This window comes from Myotis brandtii, unplaced genomic scaffold (genome assembly GCF_000412655.1).
Source record: "Myotis brandtii unplaced genomic scaffold, ASM41265v1 scaffold463, whole genome shotgun sequence".
NCBI lineage: Eukaryota > Metazoa > Chordata > Mammalia > Chiroptera > Vespertilionidae > Myotis > Myotis brandtii.
Genome location: NW_005367694.1, coordinates 2,443,251 through 2,456,590, shown reverse-complemented (window position 1 = coordinate 2,456,590; position 13,340 = coordinate 2,443,251). Strand labels below are relative to the sequence as shown.

The following is a 13,340-nucleotide window of genomic DNA, read 5'->3' as shown; positions in this document are numbered from 1 at the left end:
GCCTTTTGATTTCCACACGTGGATGTGAGCCCTGGCAAGACTTTCAGCTCTTAAGCAACCACTGCCCACACTTGCTACCTTGTAGTTCTAGAGCCGGTAACTCTTGTCCTAGTGCCCATACCACCTTTCCTTGGGTGACAGCGATAGAGCATCCTTGACTAAGAGACTCTTTGGCAACAGCAATTGCTCGTGCTCAATCCATTGTCACGCCATCTAAATTTGTCACTGAACAAATATTACTGAGCTACCACTCACCAGTGAACAGCTATTTGGACATCGGGCACGTACCATGGAAGGAGGAGCAGCAAAAAGAGGTGCCGAGAAGGCCGACTCTCCGTGGACATTGATGCAGCACAAATGTATGGGGGCGAAGCTTTTTGGAAGCAGAAGCATGATGAGGGAAGCAGTGTGTCGCAGACAACCACTGGCCCTACCCAGCTCTCAGTCAGCAGAAAAGCCAGGGCATGCATCCCGTGTCCAGGCTGATCCATGGGATGGGGAGATGGCTGGATGTACTAGTATATCCTAGTAGCCCCTGTGACTCAGAGCTGTTGTCATGAATAGCCTTTACAAACATGTATCCCTGGAAGGTGTCAAGCACTTATCCAGTAGACCTCTGTGTAAATGCCCATGTGACCTATGGGCTCAGTCATTCTAGGGACGATTGCTTAGTTCCACTTTTATACTTTCATCTAGTTAATGTCACTTGGACAGTGTTCCAGCAGTTTATACTTTAAAACTTAGATCACTCCGCCCTCACTGTCAGGTGAGTGTACATGGTAGTATATTACTAGTATTTTTCCTAGGATCAGTAATTAGGGATATTGTTTGAATAACCAATATTTTAAAAGTTTGAGTCTGTTGCTATTCTTCAGTGAATAGAAGCCAAGGCGATGCTGTGTGTGTTTTTTCTTTGTTTCCAGGCAAGCCAATATTTTCAGTTGATATTCACCCTGACGGGACCAAGTTCGCAACTGGAGGACAAGGTATGTTCATGGAATAACAGGAATGCTCACAGCCCTGCGCCTAGCTCTGCTTCTCCTGGTCACCGATTGAGCTATAGAAAGAATATTTGCTGTTTTCAGTATAGATGTGACTCAGTTTAAGTCTGAACAAGTCACATCAAAATCCTTTTTTGGCACTAGAGTGTGCTCTGTATAGATATTTCGATAGCAGGTTTACCTTTCTAATTTCTGTTTATTGGGTTGATATTAGAATCAATTTGCATGTCCGAGCCCAAGCTTATTGAGCATGAAAAGTGGCAGGTAGTCTCCTAGACAAAGCTCCAGCCCCAGAGGCAAGGGCTCTTGGTCCTCATCTTGGTTCTGGCAGTGTTTTCTCATCTGTAAAGGGGGAGGAGATGGTTAATTTCTGGAGTCAGTCATGTGGTTATCAGGCCCATTCTCCAGGCTCAAAGCAATTCAAGTGGGTTAGAGCGCAAGTACAAATGTGCACGCCATTTGAAAAGATGATCCAGGATATTGTCGGTGTGTTTTACCCAGTGTCTGCTGCAATATTGCAGTAGGAACTCTGGAAAGGCAAAGTCACTTTTGAGGCCAGGACACCAAGATGTATATATGGTCACACAAAGTAGCATTCCCACAGAGCCCAGTCCCCCGGCAGCTTTACTATAGAGCACGGCCTCCCTCTGGCTGAGGCCTCCCTGGACAGGACTGGAGAGTGCCCCTGTGAGTTCCAGGTCTGCAAGTGCTGCAGAGCAGGTTGTCTGAAGACTTCCTGCTGCTGGGGCTTACAGGGAAGCCTTGATCTCCTTCCAGCGTGCTGCCGGCTGCACCCGAGAGGTGCCCACAGGCGTCACCTAGGACCAGCGGACTTAGCTGGGGTAACAGAGTTTTCTCCTCATCCACAAGAAGAGGCACACCTTCCTGACCTACTCGGCATAGTACACTCTAGAAGAGCTGATTTAAAAATACGTTTACACCCTAGCTGGTTTGGCTCGGTGGATAGAGCATCGGCCCCTCTATAACAGAAAGTTAAATGAGGGGCTAGATTTTGTTAGTTATCAGTAATGGAAATCTTAGAAAGAAAAATCATTACTGAAATGCATAGATATATTTTTTAGCCCAATACTACATCAGCCTATGACCATAGGCACCCGAAATGCCCTCTTTTGGTTGATCTCTCATCTGTTGATGGCAAAGAGCCGGTAAGATAATGAAGACCTTTTCTAGTGTTTAAGGCACATTTCAGACCGGGGTCTTAAAGCACCCATGTGAGAACAGCCATGGACTGCAGACAGCACCTGAAAAGGGAGAGAAGCCCATGCAGAGACCTGAAAGGGTGTTGGGGCCTAGGCTTTTCCAGCCTCTTCATTTACAGATGGGGCCAGCGACCTGGAAGCAGTAGGGTTTGGGGGAAGGGTGTAAAAGACAACTTATGAAATGTCTCAGATGGCCCCTGTGTCACTTGGAGGCCCTCTACCAGGACCCTTTTGGTTACTGGGCAGGAATGAGGACCTTCTAGGGGGGCGTCTGGTGGATCCGTGTTAGAGGCCAGACCAGAACTTGGTCCTCATTTGATTCTGGTCTAGAGTTCTTTTCATAAAGTCAGGTTGGCCTCTGCATAGTACTAAATCCACACCTTTTGAGTCCCCATCAGCACTTGTTTTTCTTAATCTTTCCTGTAACTTATATTCGTAATTCAAATTCAGTCTCCCCCAATCTAGTTAGTTATGATTTATGAAAGCTAGGTGAGGACTATGTCTCATAGTTAATAGTCTACTCCTTGTGCATTGAGTTATTTCTGCCCCTTCGTTCCAGGACAGGATTCTGGGAAGGTTGTGATCTGGAATATGTCTCCAGTCCTCCAGGAGGATGACGAGAAGGATGAAAATATTCCCAAGATGCTTTGCCAGATGGACAATCACTTAGGTATTACAGAGTGGCCCTTTGCAGGCTTTTCGTGTTGGCAGAGTGCCCAAGGTTAGCACATGTGTTTGTAATTAGAAAGATAAGGCCCCGTGCGGCGGTAACTCCCCTCGGCCTGCTGTCTGAAGGCACAGATGTTGGCTGCACACCTGGGTGAGTTATTCGGCAGAAGACTCGGCCCGCCCACAGAACCATCTTTGGACAGTCTGCAGGTACCTCTGGTGATTTCCTGCTCATGAGTCGTTACTGCCTGATTCCATGGGGCTTTGGGGCCAGCAACCTGGAAGCAGTAGGGTTCTGGGAAGGGTGTGTAAAAGACAACTTACAAAATGTCTCAGATTGCCACTGTGTCACTCAGAGACCCTCTACCAGGACCCTTTTGGTTGCTGGACAGTATGTGGTTTTCTTTCCTGCATTAGTGCCTTAGTTTCCCGCCCCTGAGCATCAGGGTGACTGTACTTGGCTGCTTCCCCTGAAATGCTCCAATAACGGTTACATCCCCTGCCTTTGCTCTATTATGTTCTTGCTCTCCCAACATGTCTCTTGGCGTCCTCCAACTTGGAGCGCAAGTCACTCACAGCCTGGTGTGGGCCACAACTTGGATAGTGTCCCTCGTATTGCTGGGCTCCCAAAGGTTGAGCTGTGAGTGCTCCCAGAGGCTGCAGCACAACAGGATCCAAGAGGGATTTCTGTTGGTCTCAGTTTACGAGTGCAGGATCAATCGACCTGCAGTGCTGATGAGTTTGGGAAATCCGAATTTAATTGCTGACAGGTGGAATGAAGTCAGAGTTTTATGTTTTACCCAAGCTGCTCCCTGAAAGCTCTGGAGAAGGCATCTTGGCCTATTTAGCACTTGTCTTCCGGTCAAGAGTTATCCCTCCTCAGAAATACATCTCATCATTAGACAGCCCTTTTTAAATAATGAGATTTAGGTATTCACCAGTTTTCATGGCAGTGAGCCTCCTCCTACTGACTACTTCATCCAGCACTAACACTTCTCAGGTTATGTAGCCTTTCACCCTCCAGGCTCTATTCTGGTCATTTGTTATTATAGCACAAGTAGATTAGTGCTTGAACTGAATTGTTTTTCTAGGGCTCTCACACAGTAGATGCCTTGAATAGATTAGATAGACTAGACTTTATAAACCCTTTGCATCTTGCCAAACTCTGCTTAAACAAATGACTATTGGATTTTCATCACCCTATTTTTTTTTCTTCCCAGCATGTGTGAACTGTGTGCGGTGGTCAAACAGTGGGATGTATTTAGCTTCTGGGGGAGATGACAAACTGATTATGGTGTGGAAGCGGGCTACGTAAGCATCATTTTCCTTCACATTTTATTTTTAGAAGCTTCTTTGCTGGTCTTTATCACAGTCACTTTCTTTACCCTGGCACTAAAGTCCCCAGAGTCCCAACTTCATAAGAAACAGGAAGTACACACAGGCCAGGAGCAGATGGGGCCTGACCAGGGAGACAGAAGGCCACCAACCTCTCTAGTGACCTGCTCAACTGTCCCTTGCCAGGCAACAAGGTTAAGGGCGAATCCCTTCCAATGCTGACATTGGTGGCTTCCTTTGTTTTGTTCTTCAAATGAGATTTCCCAACATGCAATGTGGTTAAAAGTCAAGGTGATCTGATGGAATCTGGGGAGGGATCCAGAGCCCGCCCTCTTAGCCATTCACCTCATTTTCTGTCTGGCTCAACCCTGACCTCTAAGGAGTCCCCACTTGAAAGCCCTTTCTTTGCACCAATAGTGAGCTAACCATCACCTAGAAAACTCTTCTTCTTTATACCTAGGCAGCTTCTCTCAGGGTGGGTCCTGGGACTCTTCCATAACCAACTCCCCAGATGAATCGGTCCAGTCAAGCTGGGGACTCAGACCTACCCCACTGCTCAGCCAGAGTGGCCCTATGGCCTTGGCTTTGAGAGCAGAGGCACACTGTCCTACCCAGCTGCCCCAGCAAGGTCTTTCTGTGAGTTTGTGAAGAATTCTACAGGAGCGAAGGCTGTCAACAGAGGCATGTCAGTGGTGTAGGCACCACCTCCATGGGAGCTCACGTGACTGCTTGAGTGCCAGGAGCTAGTACCTGTGATTCAAGTGCTTTCTCTGCCTCAGGTGTTAAGGCCGAGGCTTTCAATTCTTTATAAGAGGGCTTAAAAACTACTGTTGATTCTGCTGCTTTAGCCAACATAAATAATATTAAGTATATAATTCGGAAAACTAAAAAAATATAAAAGAAAAATATGATAATCCCACCACCTAAAGAAAGCTATGGTTGATATTTTGGTGTTATTTATGTGTGTCCTGATCCATTTCCATGCGTACATGTAATTTTTTCATTACATAGTGATATATTGTATATGCTGTCCTGTGACCTACTTCTTTCACTTAATTTTATATTGTGAATATTTTCCCATGCAGTGGATAGTCTTTTACCACAAGCTTTGTGATAACTGTGTAGTATTTCATCAAGTGCAAATAATTTACCAATCAGCTCCTGCTGCTCAACAATTCAGTGCTTTCCAGCCATTGTCTGTTTTTGCTTTGTTCTGTCTGCCATGATAAGCCATGCTGCAGTGAGCATCTCTGTGCAGTGCCAGAGCCTCCCTGGAGTGCCTTTCTGATTCCTCTTTCACACAGGTACATCGGCCCCAGCACTGTCTTCGGCTCCAGTGGTAAGCTTGCCAACGTGGAGCAGTGGCGATGTGTCTCCATCCTCCGGAGTCACTCAGGCGGTGAGTGGGGCTGCCTGTTGGGTTGGGTGGCCCCAGCAGCTGTCTGAGACCAGCTCTGTGTCTGGGTCACCCCTCCCCATCACCATCGGTCATACCCTGCCTGTCCCTCAAGGTCTGTGCAGTCATCGTCCCCACTGCCTGCCTCCAGCTGCATTCAGTGCCCCCACTCCTGCCCTCATGGGGTATATGTTTATATTTTTAATGTAGAACTCCCCACGTTCTGCTGTTTATCCTGGTGAACTGAGTCACTACCTTCATCAGTGGATCACTAAGTCCGTAAGCGCACTTTATTTATTCCACAGAAACTAGAATATAGGGGCCCAATGAAGTTTTTTACTTGACCCTGAGTATGTTTGCAAAGTGTTGTAAATAGATTTAGAATGGAAAGACACATTGTGCCGATTTGAACTGGAGAGGAGGAAGGTCAGTCAGTCAATAGCAGTCTAAAACTATGTGGTGTACACTTCGTTAGGCACGAGGGATGCCAGAACAAATATCACTTAGTCTTACCTCAGAAAGCCTGTGGTCTAGCCCAGGAATATCCTGGAGGGTTTCCCAGGCAGGGAGGACAGCAGAAGTGAGAGGTTTGCTGTGAATGAGTAGGCAGCACTTCACTACTGCTGGATCTTTATATACAAGGCAGGAAGCAGCACGGAGTGAGGTTAGCTGAGTGTGCAGGGACCTTTTAATGAGGATGTCCTTTGTTGTGGAAGAGGCAGGGAGTCATTAAAAGCTTTGAAGCCAAGAGGGAAATCATTCTGACAGCTGTGGGGAAAAGAAGGTTGTGTCAGTGGTTCGGATGAAAACTTTAAGGGCCTGACATAGGCCTATGATAATTGAAACAGAGAGGAAGAGACTATTTGGGAAATTCTTAGGATAGAGCAAGGGGAGTGATGAAGGAGAGTCCTAGCTGGGTGCATGAATAGCCAGTGGTTGTACTCTACTGAAATCATAAGAACAATAGGCTTATGGGCATGGACACCAGTTCATTGTTGGGTAGGCTAAGTTTGAGGGAGCTGGGGAGAGAATGTCAAGAGACTGTTGGAATTGAGCCTGGAGCTCTGGGGGAACATGGGGCAGGAGTGAGAGGCTTGGAAAGCATCAGCTATAACCCATTGGCAGTGTATGCTCGGCAAATACTCTGCAGACACTTTGAAGGTGAACAAACCCACCTCTTGGTGACCAGATTGATTCTAAATTTGTGAAAGCTGACAGTAGCATTTTGTTATTGTTGATAATAGTAAAAATCTGTAACTTACTCTGGCTGCTCACAGTGGAATCTAGATGGGTTTCTGGAACTTTGGCACATATGGCTGTGAGGGTGTTCAAGCATGTGGTGGGGCCTCAGGCTTTTATGGGGCTCCTAACCTGAGACTCAGGCTGAGCCATAACCTTGACTTCTCTCCTGGCCCAGTACCCCAGGGTTCTCCTTTACCAGGCAGGTAGGATTGCCCACCTTCAACAGGGGTACCTGCCACTTCTTAATCAGTGGTCCTGATAGTAGGTATGGGTGGAACCATTTAAGAAGAAAAAAATAGTGAAAAAGAAATAAATGAATAGAAAGCACTGGGTCTAAGTGTGAAAAACATACACTTAGCATATTTAATTGCGGGTAGAAAAGAAAACCTAGGTGAAATTAGAAGTAAGAGGTCTTAAAAAACATTTAACCTAGCCCCGGCTGGGTGACTCAATTAGTTGAAACATCAATCTCATACACCGAAAGGTTGCGGTTTTGATTCCTGGTCAGGGCACATGCCTACGTTGCAAGTTCGATCCCCAGTTGAGGTGTGTACAGGAGACAACTGATCAATGTTTCTCTCTCACATTGATATCTCTCTCTCTCTCTCTCTCTCTCTCTCTCAAAAAAAAAAAGAAAAAGTTATAGAACATATCCTCCTTGGGTAAGGATTAAAAAAACAAAAAACAATTAACCTAGAGGAAGAATAGCATCAAAGAGTACAAAATGTACTGTTAATATAGTATAAAATTTAAAAAACAAAACAAAATACTAAGATAGATATAATTTTCTAGAAAATAAACGTTTTCAAAATTAATATCATAAGGTTAGGAAAAACTGAACAAAGTAGTAACCAATGAAGAAGTTGGAAACTACCTTCAGAAATGATTCCTGGTCCTAAATTATTTTTTGATGCATTGTTTTAAGCTTTTAAGAATAATGACTCTGAAACATAGAAATAGTTATTCTGGAAGCTCTAACCCTGTTTCCAAATGTAATAAAAGTAACAGTGAAACAAAAGCATAGACAAATATGAATGAAGATAGAAAAGTCAGAAGGGGAATACTCACAAGTTCATAACATTTGAAAACTAATTCATTTTGACTAAATATGATTTATAATGGAAGACTTGTGTAAAGGAAATCTGTTAATATAATTCAGCATACTAGGAGGTTAAATGAGAAAAAGCACGGAGTCATCTGATGAGGTATTCTGAAAGACAGATAACTCAGCATCATTTCCTAATAAAAATGCTTTTTAAAAAATGGCCTTAGAAAGTTATTTCCTTAACATGATAAAGTCATCTGTCTTTTTCCAACCAATGGCAAGTATTACAGTTCACAATTGAGCCTTGTTCCCATTTATATTGAGAAAAGACAAGGATGGGTGCTATCATTTAATTTGTTACTTTGGAATTTCTGCAACACAAAAGCAAATGAGAAGGAGATAAACATACTGGAAATAAGACAAAAATGAAATGATATGAGCATGGTATTGTATATCAAGAAAACCCAAAGGAAGAAAGCTCTTAGAACTCATAAAGCCTTGAAAAACACTTGGGGCTAATAAAAATGAATTATTGAATTGGCCTCATATAAGAAAATTTGTAATTATTTATCTTTCACTAGTAATAGCCTATTAGAATATCTATATATATATAAAAGCCTAAGTGACCTGCCGACCATTTGGCCGTCCAACCAGTAGCTATGATGCACACTGACCAGCAGGGGGCAGATGCTCAACGCAGGAGCGGAAACCACAGACATGGAAACATGGAACAGACTGATGAATCTCAGAGGGGCGGGGAGGAAGGGGAGGGCAGGAAGAGATTAACCAAAGATCGTATATGCATACTAGAGGCCCGGTGCACAGATTCGTGCACTAGTGGGGTCACTAGGCCTGGCCCTGCAAGGGTCAGGCTGAAACCAGCTCTCCGACATCCCCCAAAGGGTCCCGGATTGCAGACCTCAGCAGTGACTCGAAAGGGCATCTGAAAGAATAATTAAAGTTGTGGAAGCTACACTGTCACAGAGTGAGTTTCTGGTTAAAACTAACAACATTAAAGTAGGCTACAGTGTACCTAATAGAAAGAATTATTCCCCATTGGGATAGAGTAACCATTAGCAGTTCCTGGGTGAGGATAAAGTAATTTAGAGCTCACTAATACAACATACACCAAAATAAACTTCAGATATTAAAGAGAAACAGTCTAAATAATTAAAACAGAAGAAAAGCAATTGAATATGTATCAAACCGCTAGCAGAAGGAATGTTTTTCAAAGTTAACAGGCAGTAAAGAATGTCTCAAAGAAGAATAACAGTTTGCTACGTGAATCTTCTACAACATAGGAAGGCAAACTGATAGAATTTGCAGCTAATGCCTATAGTATCAATAGTCCATGTAGCCTGGCTGGTGTGGCTCAGTGGTTGAGTGTCGACCTATGAATCAGGAGGTCATGGTTCGATTCCCGGTCAGGGCACATGCCTGAGTTGCAGGCTCAATCCCCAGTAGGGGGCATGCAGGAGACAGCCGAGCAATGATTCTCATTGATGTTTCTATCTCCCTCTCCCTCTCTGAAATCCCTAAAAATACATTTTTTTAGAAATAGTCCATGGAAATTGCAAAGAAAATCACGTCTCCTTTCTGGATTCCCAGCTAACCACTTCTCTGCTCTAGGACTTAGGCACCATGGTGAAATGCTGGGGTTCACATGTCTGCCCTCCTGGACTCAGCTCCTAGAGGAGGTTCTCGGTCCTTGTATTTGTTAGACCACTGCACAGGAGAGCTCGTCAAAAACAGGAGCAGTGTCGTCTAAGGACAAGACAACTCTAAACAAACATGTGAAAAACCTTCACTTTCACTACTAGTCAAAGTAAAATTTAAAATATAACGAGTTAATAGGGAAAAGATCATAATCCTCAAGTTATTAGGGGAGTCTTGAAATGGACCTTCTGCTTATAGAAGTGTGAAGTCATAGAGGTCTTTGAAAAGCAGTCTGCAGAGTTAAGAGACTCCAGGCTTAGGAAAATGTTCAGTTTTCTTCCCAGATTCCCAGTTTGGGGTAATGGGCTCAAACAATCCAGGATGTGGAGAGTGACACATACCCACATGCTCATTAATATGAAAAACTGGAACCCAGTCAAAGTTCATTGTTAAATTAGGTCTGTTTATGGTAGCGAATGCTCTCAACGACATAGAATGCAGCACAAATCAAAATAAGCCCTGAAGATCACATACACTGTTAGAATGTTCCAGCAGCATACCAGTGCATACAGCGTGAAATGGGAATGCTAGTACAATGTGGAAAATTCATCCAGCTGTCACTGAAGATTTTTTTAACTAGAAAAAAAAATACAATAGAAATTTTGAATATTTTGCTTACACCTCTTTTTAAAAATCCTATGAGGAAAGGACTCGAAAGCTAATAACTTGCTGCTGTGTTTCTCTTCATCTCAGCAGCTATTCTGTACGCCCAGCGCTGCATCAGGCAATGAGAGTAGATCGATCAGTAAGACCGTGCCCGTCACACCTGCATGTGAGATGGGCATCACTTGCTGCTGTGTTTCTCTTCATCTCAGCAGCTATTCTGTACGCCTAGCGCTGCATCAGGCAATGAGAGTAGATCAATCAGTAAGACCGTGCCCATCACCCTGCATGTGAGATGGGCATAGTCACCATCACGTTGACTTTTATAGATGCTTTGGAGTGTGCCTGATGCCTTCCTACAGCAATTTCTCACATTTAATCCTCACAGCAACCTTCTAAGGATAGTTGCTTGCTTATTTATGTATGTATGCATGTATTTCAGATAGGTGCTATTTTAAATCCTCATTCTACAGATGTGAAAACGGAGTCACAAAGAAATGAGCATGATTGATTGTGTTTGGGGGCTCCATAGGGAAGGGGTATTCCTGTCAGGATCTTGGAGATGAGAGCTAATTAATGGGGGAAAGGGTCTGAAGATGGCTTTTCTCTCATTCAGTCAGCAGCTATTAAGCTCTGACTGTGTGTCAAGCACTCTGCTAAGTGTAGAACCTGCAGTGCTCAAGGGGCTGTGTGAGATAGGCCCAGTTAGAATGGGGGAAGCAAGCTTAGCAGGGTTGAGGAGCGAGCCCCAGGCCACAGGCCCGATAGGTATCAGAGCCGTGGTTTTAATACATGGGTGCAATGCCACAAGACACCACGCTTTCAGCTGTGCCCCTAGTTGCCTCATGTATGAAAGGGGTAGCGAGGAATCAGATCCTTCAAAATTTATGACCAATTGAAAATCATTAGTGGGGAAGTTTTTCAAAATGGTTACAAAAAGAGTCTCCTTATGATGGTCCTAGGTCAAGTCTCCTCAAACATGACACCAGCTGGCAGATGGGTGGTACTGCTTTGACCCCCTTGCCGAGTCTGCACTCCAGGTAAGAGACTCAACGCCAGCCCTCTGTCTTCCAGATGTGATGGACGTAGCATGGTCTCCTCATGACGCCTGGCTGGCTTCGTGCAGCGTGGATAACACTGTTGTCATCTGGAATGCAGTGAAGTTCCCAGGTCTGGGCTCCTCTGGCTGGGTGGCAGCAGGAATGGGTTGCTCATCATCTGTGATCTCTGTTGGTGTCTGGAGCAGGATGGCTCTCTTTTGGCTGGTGGCAGCATGTGTCTCACAGTGGGCAGGGATTCATGTGTCTTGTCAGATATTCAGTTATTTTTCTTCATCAGTTATATTTGTTTAAAGGTTTAAAAGAGTTTTATGTTAAAGAAAAATAGTAACTGGGTGCTAACATGGATGTGCCACAAATCATGAGGGTGGTACATTGACAACTGGCGTTGGGGACCGTGCTCAGCTTGCCCTGACACTCCCACCCATGCTGTGCCTTCATGTGCACCCCAGCATCTCCTCCACACATATGCCTTCAACGGTAACCGTTCCACCACTGGGCTCTGGCCTCAGCTCAGTTGCCACCTCCTCTGTGACACCCTTGAGCAGATGCAGGCTAGCAAATCCAGTTTTGCAAAAGATTAATTTTTCATATTAATGTGTTTGAAGTCATGACAGATGGCATAACCTGCAGTTTATACCTAGTAAGATATTGCTTATGTTCCTGCTTCGTATCTGGATATGGTTTCCTCATGGGCTGAAAAGCATCGTCCATGGACTTAATCCAAGTCATTTTCTCCCTATAAACCACCAGTATGTGTGCTGACACTCAACCTGGCCACCAAGTGGCAGATTTAGAGCTGGGGTAACATTTAGGGGAGGATTTCTAGGAGGTACTGTCTCACACACTGTCCTCAGTGATGACTTACAGGGGACTCAGTGCAGTGCCAAGTCCCCTGTGCTGCCAGGGAGGTTCACATCAGAAATGCCAATGTGACAACCCAGGTGAGCATGGGCTTCTGTCTAGAAAGGCAAACCACAGGCAATACCACCAACTACAGACAAGATAAAGGGGCAGAATATGGCTCTGGCCCAAGCCGAGGCCCCTGATTGCCTGCCCCTCCAGGGCATATGCAGCTTCAGCCCACAAGTGTTAGTTGTGAGTGAAGAGCGATCATGATGCCCGCCTCCTTGGTGCAGTCTTCAGGTGGGTTTTGCCTTCGTGGAAATTAGATTAGGGGCTCTTCTGCTTGTGCACAGGAGAGGGGCTGGCCAAGCTGCACTCCTGAAGTTCCTTCTCTTGGTTGGCCATTCCATAGCCCATGGATTGTAGTTCATGTTTCTATATAGAGTCATCGTTGTCCTCTAGGTAACACCTTTCCAATCTCTTATTTTTCTTCACAGAAATTCTAGCTACTCTGAGAGGTCATTCTGGCTTGGTAAAGGGGTTGACTTGGGACCCTGTTGGTAAATATATTGCCTCTCAAGCTGATGACCGCAGCCTGAAGGTGTGGAGGACGCTGGACTGGCAGTTGGAGACCAGCATCACCAAGCCTTTTGATGAGGTAATGAGACAGCCTAGAGAGCTCAGCCCAGCACCCTTCCTGGCCTCCGTGCACAGAGTAGCTGTCTGGGGTGGGGGCTTTGTGGTGAATCAGAATCCGGTGGCCTGAGCAGACTGGTCAAGGTTCTCTGAGAGGGTGGACACTTTGGCCCTAAGAGTCAGATGATGAAAATCTTTCATTTCTCAGATGTTATCAAATGTCCACCTTTGGAGTGAAAAGAATTTAAAAGTTTTAAAGCTAAGGAGATACCCCACAACCTTGTGCCATACAGCTGGCTGCCACAGACATGGATGGAACTATTTCTCACCATGTGACATTTATATTGCACTGCCCATGGGATGTATGGGAGGACAAGGGGATGGAGGTGGTTCTCTCTTGTATTTTTCCTGACTGTTGTGGCTTTGCTCACTGACTTCCACTGCAGGCCAGCTGACTTACAGAGCTCATGGAGTGGAATTAAAAGGTGCTCGGCAGGAAAAAAGGGGTCAGTGGCCAGATAGATTTGGCCCGTACAGAGTTGATGGTTAAAAGAGTTGTCCATCCAAGTGGAC

At 45.0% G+C, this 13,340-nt stretch overlaps 1 protein-coding gene across 1 annotated transcript in view; it reads left to right on the top strand.

The window, feature by feature from the left end:
* Positions 1 to 926: 926 nt before the first annotated feature.
* The window catches only part of LOC102248164 (protein HIRA), a 47,517-nt gene continuing 35,103 nt past the window's right edge, over positions 927 to 13,340 (top strand). The window contains exons 1-6 of the mRNA XM_014547029.1: positions 927 to 986; positions 2,781 to 2,891; positions 4,111 to 4,201; positions 5,530 to 5,624; positions 11,302 to 11,397; positions 12,629 to 12,789. Of these exons, the coding sequence (XP_014402515.1) occupies positions 2,813 to 2,891; positions 4,111 to 4,201; positions 5,530 to 5,624; positions 11,302 to 11,397; positions 12,629 to 12,789 (522 nt within the window). The 5' untranslated portion in view covers positions 927 to 986; positions 2,781 to 2,812. The remainder of the gene's footprint in view (positions 987 to 2,780; positions 2,892 to 4,110; positions 4,202 to 5,529; positions 5,625 to 11,301; positions 11,398 to 12,628; positions 12,790 to 13,340) is intronic.